Source organism: Terrapene carolina, unplaced genomic scaffold (genome assembly GCF_002925995.2).
Source record: "Terrapene carolina triunguis isolate 2854851 unplaced genomic scaffold, T_m_triunguis-2.0 Scaffold715, whole genome shotgun sequence".
NCBI lineage: Eukaryota > Metazoa > Chordata > Testudines > Emydidae > Terrapene > Terrapene triunguis.
In genome coordinates, this window is record NW_020665066.1 from 1087340 (window position 1) to 1107953 (window position 20614).

At 43.6% G+C, this 20614-nt stretch overlaps 1 protein-coding gene across 3 annotated transcripts in view; it reads right to left on the minus strand.

The window, feature by feature from the left end:
- Positions 1-20614, minus strand: part of SERGEF (secretion regulating guanine nucleotide exchange factor) — a 259257-nt gene that overhangs the window by 156783 nt on the left and 81860 nt on the right. The window contains exon 10 of one of the 3 annotated variants that reach the window (XM_029913589.1): positions 15256-15332. The exons of the other annotated variants lie outside the window; for them this stretch is intronic. Coding sequence (XP_029769449.1) covers positions 15306-15332 — 27 coding nt within the window. The 3' untranslated portion in view covers positions 15256-15305. Of the gene's footprint in view, positions 1-15255; positions 15333-20614 lie in introns of those variants that run through there. 3 annotated transcript variants of the gene reach the window in all.

Here is a 20614-nt window from a genome sequence, read left to right on the forward strand (position 1 = left end):
GATTTTTTTTTTTTTGAGGGGTAAAGGCCATCTGTAACTGTAGTTGACTATGGCCCACATGCTTCCTATGTTCATACTCTCAAAGCCATATGAAATCAGAAGTTAGTTAGTAAGCACATTCACAGTATGGCAGACTTTGCTTACTCCTAAAGATAAATAAATACACAGAAGATGTTCAGCACAGGATACTGGAGGATATACTGGAGACAAAATACATGCCTGTCAATAAGTTATATCCCATCTTTCACCAAAACCAGATTTAGGGTTTGATTAGCACTGGATGAAGCCCTTAACACAGGTTCTCAGACAGAATAAAGGTGGTTCCTCTTTTCAAAAGCAAGGGCTGGATTCCAGGGTGTTGTACAGGAGGTGTACACCCCTTATAGCAGTGGTTTTCAACCTGTCCAGAGTACTATACCCCCTTCAGGAATCTGTCTTGTCTTCCGTACCCCCAAATTTCACCTCACTTAAAAACTACTTGCTTACAAAATCTGATATAAAAATAGAAAAGTGTCACAGCACACTATTACTGAAAAATTGCTTACTTTCTTATTTCTACCACATAATTATAAAATAAATCAATTGGAATATAAACCTTGTACTTACATTTCAGTGTATAGTATATAGAGCATTATAAACAAGTCATTGTATAAAATTTTAGTTTGTACACTTTGTTAGTGCTTTTTATGTAGCTTGTTGTAAAACTAGGCAAATATCTAGATGAGTTGATGTACCCCTTGGAAGACCTCTGCATACCCCCAGGGGTACCCGTACCCCAGGTTGAGAACCACTGCCTTATAGGACACAAAGCTCAACTCACCAGGGGTTCCCTGCATGGCAGCACAAAGGGGGCAGCTATAGGTTAAAAAATTTGCCACTCCATGGATCCCCCAAGTCTTTTCTTCTTTGGTGGGGCAATGTTAGGGGTATATAGGACAGGACTACTTTATATATGATACTTCCTTCCCTCTCCCATCACACCTGTGCATTTGTCCAGCATGTAGCCCAGCTACAAGGCGGGTACTGTCCACCCAGCTCTAGTTAGGGCAGTCTTCGTAACAGATACAGGACGAACGGACTCCTTACTGCTTACCTGGTACCCTCTGTTCAGTACCACTAAAGGCTCATTATGTGGCCGTAAAATAATTAAAGGTGACAACTTGATGTTTGTCATCATGATGGTGTTAACTATTCATGAATCACTGTAAACTGTGTATCCTGGGTTCCAGGAGTGTGGGATTATCAGGCTTTGGGTCCTTAGGATTTATTAAGAAACCTCTTACAACACTAATTCATTTCAGTCAAGTTTTTATCCTGCCCTCATCACCATAGTATCTGAGTGCCTTTCAGTAGTGCACTAAGTGACATGACTGACATCTGTCACATAGGTGCTTCTCTCTGTCCCTCACCCCAGGGGGAGATTGTGTGGGGATTTATTTTGAATATATTACATATATACTGTGCTATATGCTTATCACTGACCTCCCCAAATGCAATGTTGTGGCAGTACCGTGTGTGTTAAAGCATGCAATAACTTCCATGTGGCCACCCTGCAGATCCCGAAGGACAGTCATCACCTAGGGCCGCACACTGTTGCTTTCAGAGATGTGGATGACTGACCTTTATTTTAATCCCAAAGGAAAAATCCTGGTACTGAACGAGAAAAAAAAGATACCCCGGAGTATATAAAACCATTAATTTCAGCAGAGTTATTTTTGGCACAAACTGACCTAGCGTGTGAGGATCACATTAAGCGAACAATGATTTTGATCATTGTTCATGGGCTTCATATACATGAGACTGACAAAGGAAAAAAAACTGAAAAGCGCATCTTTAGACAATCAGAAATCCTTAAAAAGACCTTTAGACATCTTGCCTGAGATTACTGTAACTCTGTAGAAACACTTGAATAAAAACATGACTTGTGAATCAGGACAGGCATGCCCTAGGAACACCTTTTTAGTGGGGAAAGGTGAAAAGGCAGTACGATGTATCTGTTGCCTCTAGAGCAGAAAAAATTACAGGGTCATACATTAGTACGGGCTATTGTTTTCTTAACTTCTCAGAATAAGTGTATTTTTTAAATAAGCTAAATAAATAGTTAGAACATACTAATCCTATAGAGCTATTTTAAGCATTGTATATATGTTGAAAGTCTGAAAACCAATATCTAACAGTTGAAGTCTATTTCCAGGGTCCTAGCAATACTTTAGGTCAAAGGTTCCCAAACCTTTTTTTGCCACACCCACCTTGGAGATTCAAATCCCATTCTTTGCAGTATTCCCAAGGACGAGTGGGGTCTGTGAGCCCATTCCAGCCAGGGTGCCCTGCTGCTCCACAGTCTGCAAGCATCCCCTGTCCACGGCAAGCTCTGGGTGGGCAGCCTTGGCAGGACACACACAGCCAAGCTGAGACCCTCTCTTCGTACTGCCCCCTCCACACACACACCCCTCCAGGACTCCTTCCAGAATCACAGACCACAGGTTCCTCTGCCCTGGTGTAATCTTCAGCATGCCCATGCAGAGCTGGGGCAGGGAGGAACTATTTCACAAGGGGTACGTGCACATCAGCCTCTGGAGAGGGGAGCAAGCTGGAATAGCCACCCTGGAACTCCTGCACAGGGAGAGGCCATGCCTTCTCGCTCCTCATCCATCCCTCTTCCTCGTCCTTCCAGCAGGGGTCAAGACCTCATGCCCCCCAATAAACCCATAAAAAGAACAGGAGTACTTGTGGCACCTTAGGGACTAACAAATTTATTAGAGCATAAGCTTTCGTGGATATATGCCATCATGTGCCAGCAATGCCCCTCTGCCATGTACATTGGCCAAACCGGACAGTCTCTACGCAAAAGAATTAATGGACACAAATCTGACATCAGGAATCATAATACTCAAAAACCAGTGGGAGAACACTTTAACCTGTCTGGCCATTCAATGACAGACCTGCGGGTGGCTATCTTACAACACAAAAACTTCAAAAACAGACTCCAACGAGAGACTGCTGAGCTGGAATTGATATGCAAACTAGATAGGATCAACTCAGGATTGAATAAGGACTGGGAATGGCTGAGCCATTACAAACATTGAATCTATCTCCCCTTGTAAGTATTCTCACACTTCTTATCAAACTGTCTGTACTGAGCTATCTTGATTATCACTTCAAAAGTTTTTTTCTCTTAATTGGCCTCTCAGAGTTGGTAAGACAACTCCCACCTGTTCATGCTCTCTGTATGTGTGTATATATATCTCCTCAATATATGTTTCACTCTATATGCATCGGAAGAAGTGGGCTGTAGCCCACGAAAGCTTATGCTCTAATAAATTTGTTAGTCTCTAAGGTGCCACAAGTACTCCTGTTCTTTTTGCGGATACAGACTAACACGGCTGCTACTCTGAAACCAATAAACCCATGTTACTCTCGCCACCCAAAGAGGCATGACCGCAACTTTGAAAACCAATGCATTAGATGTGCAATTGTCAGTCAAATCCACACACAGCTTTCCCTGTGCCCCACTACTTTTCATGTCCTGTGAACCGAAATAGAAAAAATGGAGGAAAGGGAGAAGAGTTATCAGCTACATAAAACAATCCTTAAAAGATATTTCGAGCCAAATGCAGATCAGGTGTAAGTGGATACAAGTTAACATTTGATCCAAAGTGTAAAAAAAAAAAAAAACCATTTTGGTCAGGCATGATTAAGAAAAATCGAAGTACTGCTCTAGATACTGAGGCCTAAACTTTCAAAAGTGACTAGGAGTCAAACGTGAGAAACCTTAAAGGGATCTGATTGTTAGAGGGCGAGTACTCAGCTCCTTCAATGTATCCCAAGTTGGGCAGCCAAATAATGAGGTATCCAAAATCACCAGTCACTTTTAAAAATTCAGGTCTGATTGTCCAAAGTCATGTTCTGAATGACTGGTTGGGCCTTTTCGGCCCACATCAGCCACTCTATTATCTTGCCTGGGATCAATGTCAGGCTAACAGGCCTATAATTACCCATAGACTCATGATACTGCTTCTATTTCCATCCCTATTTTCTTTTAAGGTGTCCTTCAACATGGCCTTATACTCCATGTACATAGGGTGATCTCAGCATCTTCAGTGGGACATTCCAATTACTGCAGTGTGCCATTTCCATCTTTCTTTGAAACATTTGACAAGGGAAGAAACAGTAACAAAAGGAAAGATTTGGCAGATGCTGTTTTATAATTCCCATTTAATGGATTTGGGTAGGGGGGCATAGTGAGGAAGGAGGAGGAGGACGAGTGTTTTATTTCTAACTGCTTTAAAAATAATAAATCTACAGGCTGCTATTTCAGTTTTGCAGTCTCCAGCTACACAGGCCAACCCTGAAAGTTAAAGATGTCGGCTTTTACCTACAGCCAGGCGGTATGTATTCTTTACTTTATCTAAACGGGCACAACTGGAGCTTGAAAGGGCTTATGGGTATTTTTCCATAAATTTTGATAAGACGATAAGATATCTGAGGTGATAGGAAAATGCACCTCATTACTTTAATTCCCATTTTACTCAGAGGTTGCCTCCTTAATAAGAAGGATCCCATCTACAATCTAAACTGCGTTTGAGTCTGGTGTACAATTACCTACTGCCAAGTAAAGGTCTTTCTTTCAAAATCTCCAACAGAAAATATTCTAGCTTAATACTCAATTTTTAAAGCCTGCACCTGGCCCACAGGCAAAATATGTTTTCAAGAAATAACTACATAGGATTATTCTATACTTACAGTGTATTAAACATACCCTTACATATATGCACAAACATGTATACACATATATACCATGCAAAAAAACAATGCTGGGGTACTTGGAGTTAATCACTCAAGAGTCAAGAAATGTTAAAACTAAGACTGAACACAATGTTAATTCTGTTCCAATTTTCATATATGTTACAATACTGGGCCTAATTCTCATTTATACACAGGCCCCTTTACAGTGTCCTGGCAGTATATAAAGGTGCCTTTTAGTGGACGCAAATTACGTTTATATCCAAAGCACCTTTAGGAGTGTAAAGGGGATGATGTAAATAAGAATCAGGCCCACAGTCTTTAATTACCTGATCAAGTACTAATATTCAAACACCATAACATATTTACTATATGCTTGTGCAGTGCCTAGCATATTGGGACCCTAATCTGGTTGAAGACTCCAGACAATATACAACAATAATTATTATTTTAATGGATTTTTTTGGACAGCTTTGGATGTACATGCAGCAACTTGTGTTTTCCCCCTTATTTTCACATTTCACTAATTTTGCTGTCCTAACAGTATTGTGTATTTAAATTTTGACTAGGAATTTTCTGAGATAAGTCTCCCTTTTCTCTAAAGTATGTATTTTATTAGTTCTCTCAACACCCATGAAGATTACATTTTCTTTTCAAATAGCAGCACAGCCGCCCATTGGTCCTATTCAAGGGTAGAAACAGTCTCTCTCTGCTTAACAATGGTCAAGCCATTTTTGCTCAATCTTGCAAGATAAAGTCACCTTGGGGTAGAGACGAGGCACAGAAAATTTCAGCCCAAAAGGTGACTTTCAGTAAATTATGAGCCACTGAAAACAGGAGTTTAGAATGGAAACTGTCATGCCACCTTCACCCACAGAAACAGTGATAACATTAAGATTTGCTTGGATTAGGGTTCATGATACTCCACTGGGAATGAACTCCCCCTCCCCGACGCTATGCCGTTACTCTCTAAATCTTCCATATAACAAATTATACTTCCCAGGCATTAAGAAACATTAACCAGGACATGACAAAGGCCATGGAAAATTCCAACTTCAAATATAGATCAGAGGCCTAATCAGCATTAGAAATGTGAAATGGGGTTAAACCAACTAAAAGCCCTCAGAAGAGATTAAATAATTTTCCAATCACTATGGGTATGTCTACACTACGAGAGTAGTTCGATTTTAGTTAAATCGAATATGTGCAATCGATATTAGAAAGTCGAACGTGTGTGTCTACACTAAGGACAGTAATTCGACTTTGTCAGTCCACACTACCAGGGAAAGCGTCGACATTGGAAGCAGTGCACTGTGGGCAGCTATCCCACAGTTCCCGCAGTCCCCGCTGCCCAGTGGAATTCTGGGTCGAGCCCCCAATGGCTTCTGGGTAAAAAATTGTGGCGAGGGTGCTTTTGGGTAACTGTCGTCATCCGTCAGTCACTACCGCCCTGCCTCCCTCCCTGAAAGCGCCGGCGGGAAATCAGTTCGCGCACTTTTTGATCAGTGACAGCGCGGACGCCACAGCACTGCGATCATGGATCCCGCTGCGACCATCGCTGCAGTTGTGGCCGTTCTCAACGCCTCGCACCTTATCATACACCTTTCCCAGAGGCAGATGCAGAGAAATCAGGCGAGGAGGCTACGGCAGCGGAGTGAGGGCCTGAAGTCGGAGAGTAGCACAGAGCTGTCAGAAACCACGACACCCAGCGCCGAGGACATCACGTTTGCAATGGGGCATGTGGATTTTGTTGAACGGCGATTCTGGGCCCGGGAAACAAGCACGGACTGGTGGGACCGCATAGTGCTTCAGGTCTGGGATGAATCCCAGTGGCTGCGAAACTTTCGCATGCGGAAGGGGACTTTCCTCGAACTTTGTGAGTTGCTGTCCCCTGCCCTGAAGCGCAAGGACACCCGCATGCGAGCAGCCCTGACTGTCCAGAAGCGAGTGGCCATAGCCCTCTGGAAGCTTGCAACGCCGGACAGCTACCGGTCAGTCGCGAACCACTTTGGCGTGGGCAAATCTACCGTGGGGGTTGTTGTCCTGCAAGTAGCCAAGGCAATCGTCAAGGTACTGCTGTCAAAGGTAGTGACCCTGGGAAACGCGCAGGCCATCATAGATGGCTTCGCTGCGATGGGATTCCCAAACTGCGGTGGGGCTATAGATGGGACTCACATCCCTATCCTGGGACCGGGCCACCAGGCCAGCCAGTACATCAATAGAAAGGGCTACTTTTCAATGGTGCTGCAAGCACTGGTGGACCATCGGGGACGGTTTACAAACATCTACGTCGGATGGCCGGGCAAGGTTCATGACGCTCGCGTGTTCAGGAACTCTGGTCTGTTTAGACGGCTGCAGGAAGGTATTTACTTCCCGGACCACAAGATAACTGTTGGGGATGTGGAGATGCCTACAGTGATCCTCGGGGACCCAGCCTACCCGCTAATGCCCTGGCTCATGAAGCCCTATACTGGCGCCCTGGACACTGAAAAAGAACTCTTCAACTACCGGCTGAGCAAGTGCGGAATGGTGGTGGAGTGTGCTTTTGGCCGTCTCAAGGGGAGATGGAGAAGCTTACTGACTCGCTGTGATCTCAGCGAAACCAATATCCCCATTGTTATATCAGCTTGCTGTGTGCTCCACAATCTCTGTGAGAGCAAGGGGGAGACCTTTATGGCGGGGTGGGAGGTTGAGGCAAATAGCCTGGCTGCTGATTACGCCCAGCCAGACAGCCGGGCGATTAGAAGAGCCCAGCGGGACGCGCTGTGCATCCGGGAGGCTTTGAAAGCCAGTTTCAAGGCTGAGCAGGGTACCCATTGACTTTTAAGTTTGTGGACACAGAAGCTGAACTTGCCCCCGTTTCTTTACCCAGTTGCCGTCGACTATCCTCTCCAATTACATACCCCCTTCACCCCCTTCCCAAAAAATAAAATCTGTTCTGTTTTGTTCATGGACACCGTTGTCTTTATTACTGTTTTCACGGGAATGTTTTAAACCTGGGACGCAGACTGTGGCGGGGAGCGGGTTTAGGGTTGTGATGCAAATGATGCTTCTAAACTCCAGGAATGACAGGCTCCGCGATGGTGGACTGGTTGTTTCAACGGAGCCTGCCAGCCCTCCTGGCCGGGACTGCGTGTATGTGTCGGCTATGTGACTGTCTTGCAGGGGGAGGAGGGTTACAGATCCCCTGCTGCGCGGCTCTGTGATCCAGGGTAAGGACCGCTGCATAAGATCTGTAACTGCCCTCCCCCGCCACCAAGTCACAGAGCAACACCACCGCCCCCACCACACAGAACATGAAAACCACCTCCCAGACTGACCAGGATAACTAGTCACTGCACTGTATATGTGCCCTGCTGCTGCACCTGCCCCCTGCTAAAGGTGACTGTCCTGTCCAATGACCAAGGCCCTTCCCCCCCCTCCAGACAGACTCCCCTCCAAAAGAAGAGGATGGAAACAGAAATGAACAGAAACGTATTCTTTATTAACAACCGCACATGGAACGGGGGGGTGAAACTTGGACGGGGTCTTGTGTGAGGCGGGTAGGAAAGGACTTTTCAAATTTTGGGGAATGAGAGCCTTCTAGTGGTAGAGCAGTCCGCAGGGGTGGAGTGAAATTTTTCCCGGCCCCTTCCACCCCTCCGTGTTTGGACTTTGGGTGAGGGGGGTATGGGACTTGGTGGCGGGGCAGGGCAGTTACAGAGAGACTGCAGCGGGGCTCTCTCCTCCTGCCTCCGGTCCTGCAGAACATCCACAAGGCGGCGGAGCGTGTCCGTTTGCTCCCTCATTAGTCCAAGCAGCGTTTGAGTAGCCTGCCTGTCCTCCTGTCGCCACCTCTCCTCCCGTTCAATGTTTGCCCGGTGCATTTGGGACAAGTTCTCCCTCCACTGTGTCTGCTGGGCTGCCTGTGCTCGGGAGCATCCCATTAGTTCAGCAAACATGTCTTCCCGTGTCCTCTTCTTCCTCCTCCTAATGTGCGCTAGCCTCTGGGCAGATGTGGCTGTGGGAATTGGAAAAAGGGAGTGAATTCCTGAGACAGAGCAATGTATCTGTGAACAGAGAACATAGTCTTTCTCTGTGAACAAGACCATGCAGAGCACCTATCACACGCGCACTGAGGACAAGGTCGAATTTTCGGCCCTCGCCTACAGTGCCTGCGGTCTTGCTGTGGCGAGCTGAGGAGCAGGGCAGGACACCGGACTTTGTCTAGATGGCAAACATGGTAAGCCGTAGACTTGTGGCCGCTTAAAACTTTAAGAGTGGCACTGGCCTCCTTTCACATAGAAAGCAATGCGAGTCTCTGCTGGCAGCAATCCTGCAAGCATGAACTCTGGCCCTGTCCCACCCCCTCGCGGCTGTAAACCGCGTGGCTGTAAACCGGCGGTTGCAGTTCTGTAAAGGGACGGGCAAGCAGTCCCAATACTAACTTTCCCCTACCTAATTCACAGCAGGGAGTCATGCCTGACATCACCCTCCTGAAGGTCTCCGAGAGCCAGAAGGAGAAGATGCTCCGGGACAGCCTGCAGAAACCGGGGCCATTTGCTGCACTGCTGTGCAAGGCCATGATCCCGGAGTACCTGCTGGCGTTGTGGCAGGGAAACGTGTCCTACCACGGGGGGCCTAATAAGCTGTCCCTGCCCAGGAACCTGCTGATGAGGCTTGAAAAACACCTGCAGGAGGTGTATGAGGAGTTCTCCCCGGAGGATGTCGCCTCGATCCCCGGTTACATTGACCAGTTCTTGGCTTAGGTGCCCTTGGAGGGACAAATGACTGCAGGGTTTTGGGCACTATAATCATGAAGCGGACATTGTGAGATTTTTTTAAAATGGTTCGGACTATATATTGAGGCGCCCAAAGACGGAGTAATCATGATACACTTTGCACTGATTCCCCTTTTGTTTGACTTTCCTGTTTACATGTTTTTAAGCACTTTACCCACTGTTAATATTTTCAATCTTCCTGTTTTGTTGCAAATAAATGTTTACATGTTTTAAAGCACTTTAGCTACTGTTAATATTTTAAATATGCCAGTTATGTTGTAAATAAATGTTTGGATATTTAAAACACTTACTGCTTGATCCTTCCCCTGAATCTGTGTCTGGGGTAACGGCTGGGGAGGGTTGGTAGGGGATCTCTGTCAGGGTGATGAAGAGCTCCTGGCTGTCGGGCAAATCAGCGTTGTAAGCGCTGTCTACTGCCTCGTCCTCCTCATCTCCTTCCTCCTCTTCCCCGTCCGCTGAGGAACCGGCCGCGGACAATATCCCATCCTCAGAGTCCACGGTCAGGGGTGGGGTAGTGGTGGCGGCCGCACCTAGGATGGAATGCAGTGCCTCGTAGAAACGGGATGTGTGAGGCTGGGATCCGGAGCGTCCGTTTGCCTCTTTGGTCTTCTGGTAGCCTTGTCTCAGCTCCTTGATTTTCACGCGGCACTGCGTTGCATCCCGGCTGTAGCCTCTCTCTGCCATGGCTTTAGAGATCTTCTCATAGATCTTTGCATTCCGTCTTTTGGAGCGCAGCTCGGAAAGCACGGACTCATCTCCCCACACAGCGATGAGATCCAAGACTTCCCGATCCGTCCATGCTGGGGCCCTCTTTCTATTGGATTGCACGGCCATCTCTGCTGGAGAGCTCTGCATCGTTGCCACTGCTGCCACTGCTGCTGAGCTCGCCACGGTGTCCAAACAGAAACTGCGCTTCAAACTGCCCAGACAGGAAAAGGAATTCAAATTTTCCCGGGGTGTGGCTGGTCAGAGCATCCGAGCTCGGACTGCTGTCCAGAGCGTCAACAGAGTGGTGCACTGTGGGATAGCTCCCGGAGCTATTACCGTCGATTTCCATCCACACCTAGCCTAATTCGATATGGCCATTTCGAATTTAGCGCTACTCCTCTCGTTGTGGAGGATTACAGAAATCGATTTAAGGAGGGCTCTATGTCGAACTAAATGGCTTCGTGGTGTGGACGGGTGCAGGGTTAATTCGATATAACGGCGCTAAATTCGACATAAAAGCCTAGTGTAGACCAGGCCTATGATAATGTATGTTCCAGCAGCTCAGCTCTCACTGAAAAAGTCATTTAGACACAATTTCACTTTTAGTCATATACTGGAACCAATGACCCCCTGGCTCTATTCTAGAGGATTTCTCATATCTAATTCTCAGCTATGTTTTTTTAATATATTGTGTCAGAAAACTTCACATCAGCCTGCACAGCGATTAATAATATTATACAGCACGTCTCTAAAATATGTAGTGTGGTAAGTGAACAAAAATGCAAAGCTAAATGCATCATTCTAATAAGAAAGGCAGTGAGAACGGGTTATTTAAAACTTGCTTTGTTTTGGTGCCTAAGACTGGACTTTTTCAGTTATGTCAAAAATACAGAAGCTTTGGTTGCAGACCTCTGTCATGTCATCAAACTACTTAAAGGAACAAGTTAATAAACATAAATACCTCCGTCAGTTGGTATACACAAGAGGGTGACAATATATTATTCCTGACTAAAAATAAAAGTTTAATTGGATAAAAAAAATGTATATTTTGGACCAGATTCTGTTAGCCTTATTCACCTTGAGTAGTACCCTTCCCAGATCAATAGGACTATTCAAGAAGCAAGGTACTATTCCATCTGTTTAAGAATGGCAGGATCTAGCACATTATTCATTTTTAAATCACAATAGCAATAGCATCAATCACAAGCATTCAAAACTCCTAAGTCAGACAGCAAAAAAAATCCAGAGATTGTTTATGAAAGTCCCATGACAAACAAAACACTGGGCACTTTTTCTTTGCCTTCTAGTTTTGAGTCTTTAAGGTTTCATGTTTTCAAGTTTAACTTGGAAACAACGAGGGCTACAAACTTTCATTCAAAAAAATAAATAAATAAAAAGTAAATGGAGATTCAATATTCCCCTGGACCAGGATCTGTGTCTTTAAGAAAAAGACCATATATTGCAATACTCACAATAAGATCGTGGGAGTTGGCAACAGTGCAGAAGTGCCCAGAGGCACCAGTCAGATCAGACTCCTACTGTACAAACACGTCATAAGACACATTCCCTGCTCCACAAAATCTTACGGTGTAACTTAAGACAAATGGAGGGAAAACAGAAAAAGAAGGACAGGATGAAGGTAACAGCAGTCTACACACACCTGCAATTCTATCACTAAGGGCACAATTTGCATGGGGTTTTATATACAGTATTTTATAAAAAAAAAAAAAAAAAGATATAATGAGAAAAGCTTTCAAAAATTTGCTGTGCCTGCCAATGTTAAAGCCTTACCGCAATGCATGATGAGTCTAATCCTACCAGGTACTAAGCACCCTCAATAGGAAGCCAGTGTCAGTTATCGGGATACATATTTGAAACATCTAATAATTCTCTTGTATATCATTAGCTTAATGACACTGGCCAGGAGCTGAATGACCTTATGGCATAGTGGACAAATTTTATGCAGGTGTAAACTGGCACAGGTGCACTGACTTCAATGCTCCAGTTTACTCCAGCAGAGACCGTGGCCCAGTAGCTCCAAACCCCGTCATGCTTTGGTATTCCAGTCAAGATTTTTGTATCATTGTGTGTTGCCTTATGATTGATATCAGAGTATCACAGCCACATGAACCTTACCCCTAATAGTTATACCATATGTGAGGATGCTCTCTAATGTGTTTCATCTTTTATCCTCACCTGCCCTCCAGGGACCTTTAAGTATTACTAGCCTGCTTTTATCTTACAAGACATGCTTTTACTTTCCAGTCCCCCTTTTCTAAGTGGTTGTCTTTTGGTGCACTTTGGATCTAACAGCTGTTCCAGGACAACTCATCCGCAAGATTGCTTCATCTTGCCACCGCTTGGGATGTGACTCAGGGCAGAATGCAGGTGCATGAAGTCCTCGGATTTTAGCACAACAATTAAATGAAAAGAGAACTACACACACAAGAAGGGTCTCTTGGCAGCCTCTGTAGAGGGAACTGCAGCTGCACTTATCTGCACGCTGGGCTAATGAACCACCTTTGTATTATTAAACAAGAACACTGGTATCACTTCAGCTGTTCTAGGTTCATGCAGTTTGCTCTGCTGGGAGGAGTACTGATTTCACAGGGAAAATGAAGTTCACATACTTGACATGCTGGTCTCAGGTTGCACTTCTCCATTCAGCAAAACTATGCTTCAATTTTTATTTTTAAAGAGAGGATGGGGGAGAAAAGGAAGAGAGAAACTGTTGGAGATTCCCTTGCCCCTAGTGGTTTTCATCCCCCCATTCTGGATAATGTTATAAACTCTGAAGACTCTGAGCCTTGACTCAGAGGGATATTTCAACAAGAGAGTAAATTTTTGCCTTTGGAATGCTCCAATTGGTGTGTATTTTCCAAAATACTCCCCAGGAGAGAATAACCCTGAATCTCCTCCCCCAAAAAAGGGTATGTATGGCACATAGCACAATGGGGCCTCAATTTCAATTGTGGAAGAAAATAATAACTCTATCCGCAAAGAGGTGCATGAGGAAATAGTGTTCACTTTAAACTTCTTACTGACTTGACTGTCTGCCATGCTAGGATCTAGCAGAGGGCAAACACTGCTGCCATGCCACAGGAAGAAATGGAAGCTAAGAATCAAGCAACTCAGCCCCAAAAGCCAGATGAAAAGTTTGGCAGAGAGCTAGCCAAACTAAAAAACTCTATTGCACCACACATTTATCTTTTAGGTTTTGTTTTAGTTTGGAAAAGGTCTAGATCAAAAGCACTGCAGAAGGGAGGTCTCTCCTCACTAGAGTCGGTGGGGAATTCTTTGACAACACAGTTTTTCGGTCAGAAAATGCCAATTCATTGAAACCAAAACATCTCTCACAAAAATTGAGATGAAATTTTTGTTGAGAGAGGTATCAGGTCAAAACCAGAAAGAGAGAAACCCAGCCCAGCATAGCAATAGCCTGGTGGTTAGGGCACTCACCTGGGATGTGGGAGAACCAGTTTCATGTCCCTGCTCTGCCTGACTTGAAGCTGGGTCACTTCTAAGTGTTGGCTACTCTGTGGTGTGATTATGGTTTTTCACAAAAAAGTCTCAGGTTTGTCTCAAATGCAGAATGGGAAAAAAATTTGAAATCTCAAAAAGTTCTGTGGGACAAGAAACTGATTTCCCTCCCAGCTCTATCCCTCACACTACATGTAGCTGCAGAAGCAGAGCAAAGCTAGCAGGCTGTACAGAATCTGTGGCAGGTCCCTGAGTTAGTGATTGGCAGGTCTGAATTCTACCCCCAAAAGCTACAAACAAGCTGATGACCCATTGTAGATTATGTGGACTTTACAATGCAGAACAATAACTTTTTATGATATATCTTTTTTTCCCCCAAGTTCATCCAAATCTCTATATTTTAGAAATATTACAATGAAATACTATTATATGCTAATTATCAAATGAACATGCATTTAAACAAAGATAACCAAAAATTGTCTACACAGTTTCTCCCCTCTTACTTAATCCAACACAGTCATAATGCTAAACAGTATCACACGCATTAAGACCTTGTTTGGGTGTGCAGAGCTAACCTGCTGACTCAGCCCAGCAGCCAAACCAGCTGATTCTCATTCAGTCCAACTTAGGAGTAAAACTCTCTCAAGCAAGAGAGAACTAAAGGGAAGGATAGAGACGGGGCTAAATCCTAGAAAAAAGACAGCTCAGGAGAAAGCTCATGCTAAGGTTTACGTTATGATTACAGTCCAGCATCAGGACTGTAGATTAAGAATAAGAGCAAACATATGCAGCGGTTCATCTAGGATGCTTGTGCTGCATATAGAATGGGTTGAGACTCCTACCCATTTACAAAAATGTAAGATGTTCTAGCATAGATCCTCTATCATCATCAAAGAAAAACAGTAGTGTCAGCGCCAAAATTCCCCTTCAGTTATAACTATTATAGAAAAATTGGCTGGCAACAATGCAAATATTCTCAACTGTATTTGCATTGTGGCTTAGTATATCATAACTGCTACCTTTGACAGACAATAAATTTTATTACCCAATTTAAAATGAAATTTATATTTCAGATCACTGTTCAGGTACATTGTAAGTGAATGAATGACAATAAAATAGCTTAGCTGGAGAGCAAGTCTGGAATTCATAGATTCATTTTTGGTAGCTTTAACATAAAACTAATTTGCTAGCACATGTCCAATTGTCTTCCTTTATATTTCCCATTCATTTTTCCCCTGAACATATAGTATTGAACATAAAAAAGAAATGAAGCCAAGAAAGAAGGATTGTATTAAAGCAAGTAGAAGCATTTTATTCAAAAGAGTTTATAAGCCTCCAGTATATATGCAGCACAGCATATCAGATTTTTATGGTACAAATAAATAGATTGGAGTAGTAGGTCCAGATTTTTCAAACAACATCAGAGTTGTTGCAGTTTTAGCCCAGTAATGCCAGAGTAAGATTTCAGACAAGCCCAGCTCCTTTTTTGGTTACAAAGACTGAAGAGGAAACATATGCAGCCTCAATGAAAGGGAAGAGACCCACCTGAAGCATGTCAACTATTGCTGGAGAGATAATGGGTGGCAATATAATTTATGATCCCTGTAGTAATAAAGGTATCTAGAAGAAAAGTAAGTAAAGGGAAAAAAAGGTTGAAAAAAAGACTAGCGGTGTCTGTTTAAACTCAGCTGCAATACACAAAAGGTCCCTCAAGTACTTAGAGTTTCTAAATTTGAAGTCCTTAAATAAAATGACTTTATTATAATTATCCCTGGCATGGCACTCTAAGAATGAACTCAACATAAATGAATAAAAATCTATTCTCCCACTGGCTCACTGCCAGCCTGGCTGCAAACTTGAGGCCTAGAACAAACAAAAGGTCACCTCTGAATCCACTGCATTCTCTTAGTCCTAGTGTATTCCTAATGCATATCTCCAGTGCTTTTACGTAAGAAACGTCTTTACATACCATGCACAAAAGCAAATGGAACAGTGCCTTCATTCATCAGAAGGAAAAGAAAAGAAAAAAGACTCTCTCTTGCAACAATATACACAAACAGTAGAGCTGGATGTTTATTGTGTATTTCTGTATGGCTTTTCAGTCATAATATACGTAACGAAACCAGATGTACTTGAAGGTTAACAACACCAACACCACAATTCATTAGTGTAAATATTGCTTTTAATATACCAAAACATTTTGCTGCTGCTTCTCTGCACTCACCTCCAAACAATGTGCATTTTGGACTTGCTGTGCAAGAGAAAACCAGAAGATTTATGTCATAAGACTTCATGCAGGCTGATGGATCAATAAATAGCATTCTACTGCTAGGTGTGCACATAGCATTCCCCCTCTCTTTCTGAAACTGCAAGTCTTACTCTACTTTATGTGCTGCTCTGGCCATCAATGTAAAATAAAGTAAAGTAAAATAAGAAAAGGCTTGTCAGCGTGATGGCTAATGAATATGCAACCCCAAAATGCTATCCCTATCTGGCTCTTCCAACTTCCTTATTGCCCCAACAAATACCTGTACATTTTTCTTTTCCAACATTTTTTAAACAGATGTTCCAAATGTAGATACTGTAACTTGATAACTTCACAGTGTAGAAATGAAAAAGTGAAATAGAAACTTAACATGGTTTAAAAACTGATTGCCGCCTTATTAAGTGTTTCTATTTTCTCTCACTTTACTTGTGAGAAATCCATCCCCCCTTTTTTTAAAGGTCAGTATCGGCCATATTTGATTTTCAGCTCTACTAGAGCAGAAATGGCATCAAGAATCAAACCCTGATAGGTGCTATAATAAAATAATAGTAACGGGAATAATCTTTTCTGGAAAAATAAATTTCTCTAAAAAAATTCCACCCCCAGCATGTGATGCCATGATAGAGAAGAGTAACACACACCTGTATTCCCAGTGAAAATCCTATCATCCCTTGAGGGACTAGAAGCATAATGTACAATTTCTTGGGAAGTCCACATGAAGATTCCAGGTAACTTTTTCAAAAGCATGTAAGTCCAATTTTCAAAAGTGACGTAGGTGCTCAGGACCATAAGTTCCAATGAGACCTAGGTTCCTACTGCCCGCATCACTTTTGAAAATGGGACTTATTTGGGCACTTTTTAAAAATTATACCCTACCTCTAGTGATTCAAACAATAGCATGAAAGCAAGAGCAGGATAAAACAGAGATTTCTGATCCAGATCAATTCTATGTGCTAGCACTTAAGCCAGCCTATTTAGTCTGAAAATATGGCCTACAGCCACCTTTTTTATATCTCAGATTTGGAGAAAGAGAAATAGTCTATGGGACAAACCCTAATATTCAATGTACAATACTAAGCAAAGCTATATTAGAACAATCTTCCCCATTGGCTACGGCTGATATGATACATAATTTCAACGTAGCATAGATCATATTGCCAGCAGTCAATGGGGGTAGCTGCTTTAATGCTAATTAGGTGAATGGACAGTTGATTGTGAAAAGCACTTCTTCCCCTGAACAAGCCAAGAAATTCAAGGAACTAAGGCCCAATGCCAAGGCTCCCTCTCATACTAAACTGAGTACATTAAAACAGAGCTCTGGATCCACAGGTGTCTCTCATAAAAGCCTGTGAGTTTAATCAGCAACCCCAAGCGTTCCAAATGTACAGAGGAGATGGATTGGTAGTGATGTGCCAGTCCTCCTCACACTGCCACAGGCACTCTATAAATACTAGCAAAAAGGACTTGTCCCCATTCACGGAGTCATCACCAGAACGAAGCAGAACTGCCAGTGACACAGCAAAACCAGCCAAGCTCCTTTTCTGGATAGGATGATATTATGGTTTAGAGAGCACACTTCATTCAAATCCCTTTCCCCGTCCACAAAGCCTACTAACTGCTAAGGATGAAATGCAGCCTCACACCCAGTATTTAAATCAGTGTAGCTCCACTGAGTTCTTCCTCCAGTCATCCAAAGCATTTATATGTGTGAGCTGTTCAGACTGTCTATTTTGATGTTGAGCTCCTTGGAGCAAGAACAGTGTCATCCTGAGTTTTGTACAGTACAGAATACACTGTTAGTACTTAATAGATAATCATTTATAAATAATAATGAGGAAGAGTATCCCAAATTGCCCAATAAGGTAGTTTCAGGAGAGCCTCATCTTTAATTCACAATGTCAAGCAAAGTGAAGCTTCAGCAACAATCAGTGCCTCAATGTATTCACAGTGGAGCTTACCTACATCAGTCCCAACACTGCAGGACTTCACTTAAGTGGTGTTGTACTTCTGAAGAGAACAGGTCAGAGTTAGCTGAGCAAATGAACGTGAGCCCTTTAGCCACAAAAGAAATATAGGGCCAGATTCTCAGCTGGTGGTTTCAATGGAGTTATACCAATTTACAACAGCTGACCAAACTATATACAGATGAGAAGAGTGCAGTGAAGCGGAGTGAGTGACTGTGTCCTGACCATTAGAGTGTAAAAGAGGTCTAAGTGATTCGACAATGAGACTGAGTCAGGACCCCTGGTTTCTCTACTCAACTTTGCCCCTGACTCAACATAGGAACTTGGGAAAGTCATAAACTCTCTCTGTCTCAGTTTCCCTTATCTGTATAATGGGGTTAAAAGTGTGTATTAACCTTTGTAAAGCAATCAGAAGTCAATTATTATTTATCATTTCTTTTTAATTGATACAGGAAGACTCATAGAGTATGGTGGCTTCCCATAAAAGAAGGCTATAAAGGATTCTATACAGACACCATATGAAGAATATTAAACATCTTAATCACTGTGAGCAATAATATTTTGCACTTATGCAGGGCCTGATCCAGTACCCACTGAAGGCAATGGAAAGATTCTCAGTGACTTCAATGTGCTTTGCATTAAGCCCATAGTTTGTTCCCTTAAAGGTCCTCAACGCACTTTGTGAACATTTATTACCCCATTTTTAAAGATAGGGAAACAGCTGCAACTCACATCATCTGCAGCAGAGCCAATAACATGATTTCCAGTCCTGTGCTTTAGTCACAAAACCATCTTCTCCCTCAACAAGGCAAGAAATCATGTTTTCAAGTATATCTCAGGGTAGCAAAGTTCAATACAAATAGATGACAAGACCAAGTCTTTGGGAATGATACAAATGAGAGAAATCTTCGGTGAGCTTAAACACAAAAAGGAAGCTTACAAGAAGTGGAAACTTGGACAGATGACTAGGGAGGAGTATAAAAATATTGCTCGAGCATGCAGGGGTGTAATCAGGAAGGCCAAAGCACAATTGGAGTTGCAGCTAGCAAGTGATGTGAAGGATAACAAGAAGGGTTTCTACAGGTATGTTAGCAACAAGAAGGTGGTTAGGGAAAGTGTGGGACCCTTACTGAATGGGTGAGGCAACCTAGTTACAGATGATATGGAAAAAGCTGAAGCACTCAATGCTTTTTTTGCCTCGGTCTTCACAGATAAGGTCAGCTCCCAGACTGCTGCACTGGGCAGCACAGTATGGGGAGGAGGTGAGCAGCCCTCAGTGGTGAAAGAACAGGTTAAGGACTATTTAGAAAACCTGGACATGCACAAGTCCATGGGTCCAGATCTAATGCAACCGAGGGTTCTCAGGGAGTTGACTGATGTGATTGCAGAGCCATTGGCCATTATCTTTGAAAACTCATGGTGATCAGGGGAGGTCCTGGACGACTGGAAAAAGGCAAATATAGTGCCCATCTTTAAAAAAGGGAAGATGGAGAATCGGGAGAACTACAGACTGGTCAGCCTCACCTCAGTCCCTGGAAAAATCATGGAGCAGGTCCTCAAGGAACCCATTTTGAAGCACTTGGAGGAGAGGGAAGGTGATCAGGAACACTCAACATGGATTCACCAAGGGCAAGTCATGTCTGACCAACCTGATTGCCTTCTATGAGGAGATAACTGGCTCTGTGAATATGGGGAAAGCAGTGGACATGATATATCTTGACTTTAGCAAAGCTTTTGATACGGTGTCCCACAGTATTTTTGCCAGCAAGTTTAAAAAGTATGGATTGGATGAATGGACTATAAGGTGGATAGAAAGCTGGCTAGATCATCGGGCTCAACGGGTAGTGATCAACGATTTGATGTCTAGTTGGCTGCCAGTATCAAGCGGAGTGCCCCAGGGGTCTGTCCTGAGGCCAGTTTTGTTCAATATCTTCATTAATGATCTGGATGATGGGATGGATTGCACCCTCAGCAAGTTCACGGATGACACTAAGCTGGGGGGAGAGGTAGATACGCTGGAGGGTAGGGATAGGGTCCAGAGTGACCTAAACAAATTGGAGGATTGGGCCAAAAGAAATCTGATGAGGATCAACAAGGACAAGTGCAGAGTCCTGCACTTTAGGACTGAAGAACCCCATGCACTGTTACAGGCTGGGGACTGACTGGCTAAGCAGCAGTTTTACAGAAAAGGACCTGGGGATTACAATGGATGAGAAGCTAGATATGACTCAACAGTGTGCCCTTGTTGCCAAGAAGGCTAACGGTATATTGGGCTGCATTAGTAGGAGCGTTGCCAGCAGATCGAGGGAAGTGATTATTCCCCTCTATTCGGCACTGGTGAGGCCACATCTGGAGTATTGCGTCCAGTTTTGGGCCCCCCCCCCCACTACAGAAAGGATATGGACAAATTGGAGAGAGTCCAGTGGAGGGCAACAAAAATTATTAGGGAGCTCTGAACATCTTATTGCACCCATGGTTTGGGTATATAGGAATACAGGAACTGCCATGCTGGATCAGACACTAAGTCCAACTAGTCCAGTATCCTGTCTTTGACTGGCCAGAACAAGATGCTTCAGAGAAAGTTTTAAGTACACCACAGTAGGCAGATGTGGGATAATCTGCCCCCACATAGGTTACAGGGCAAATTATTCTATGCTCTTCCAAAACCAAGC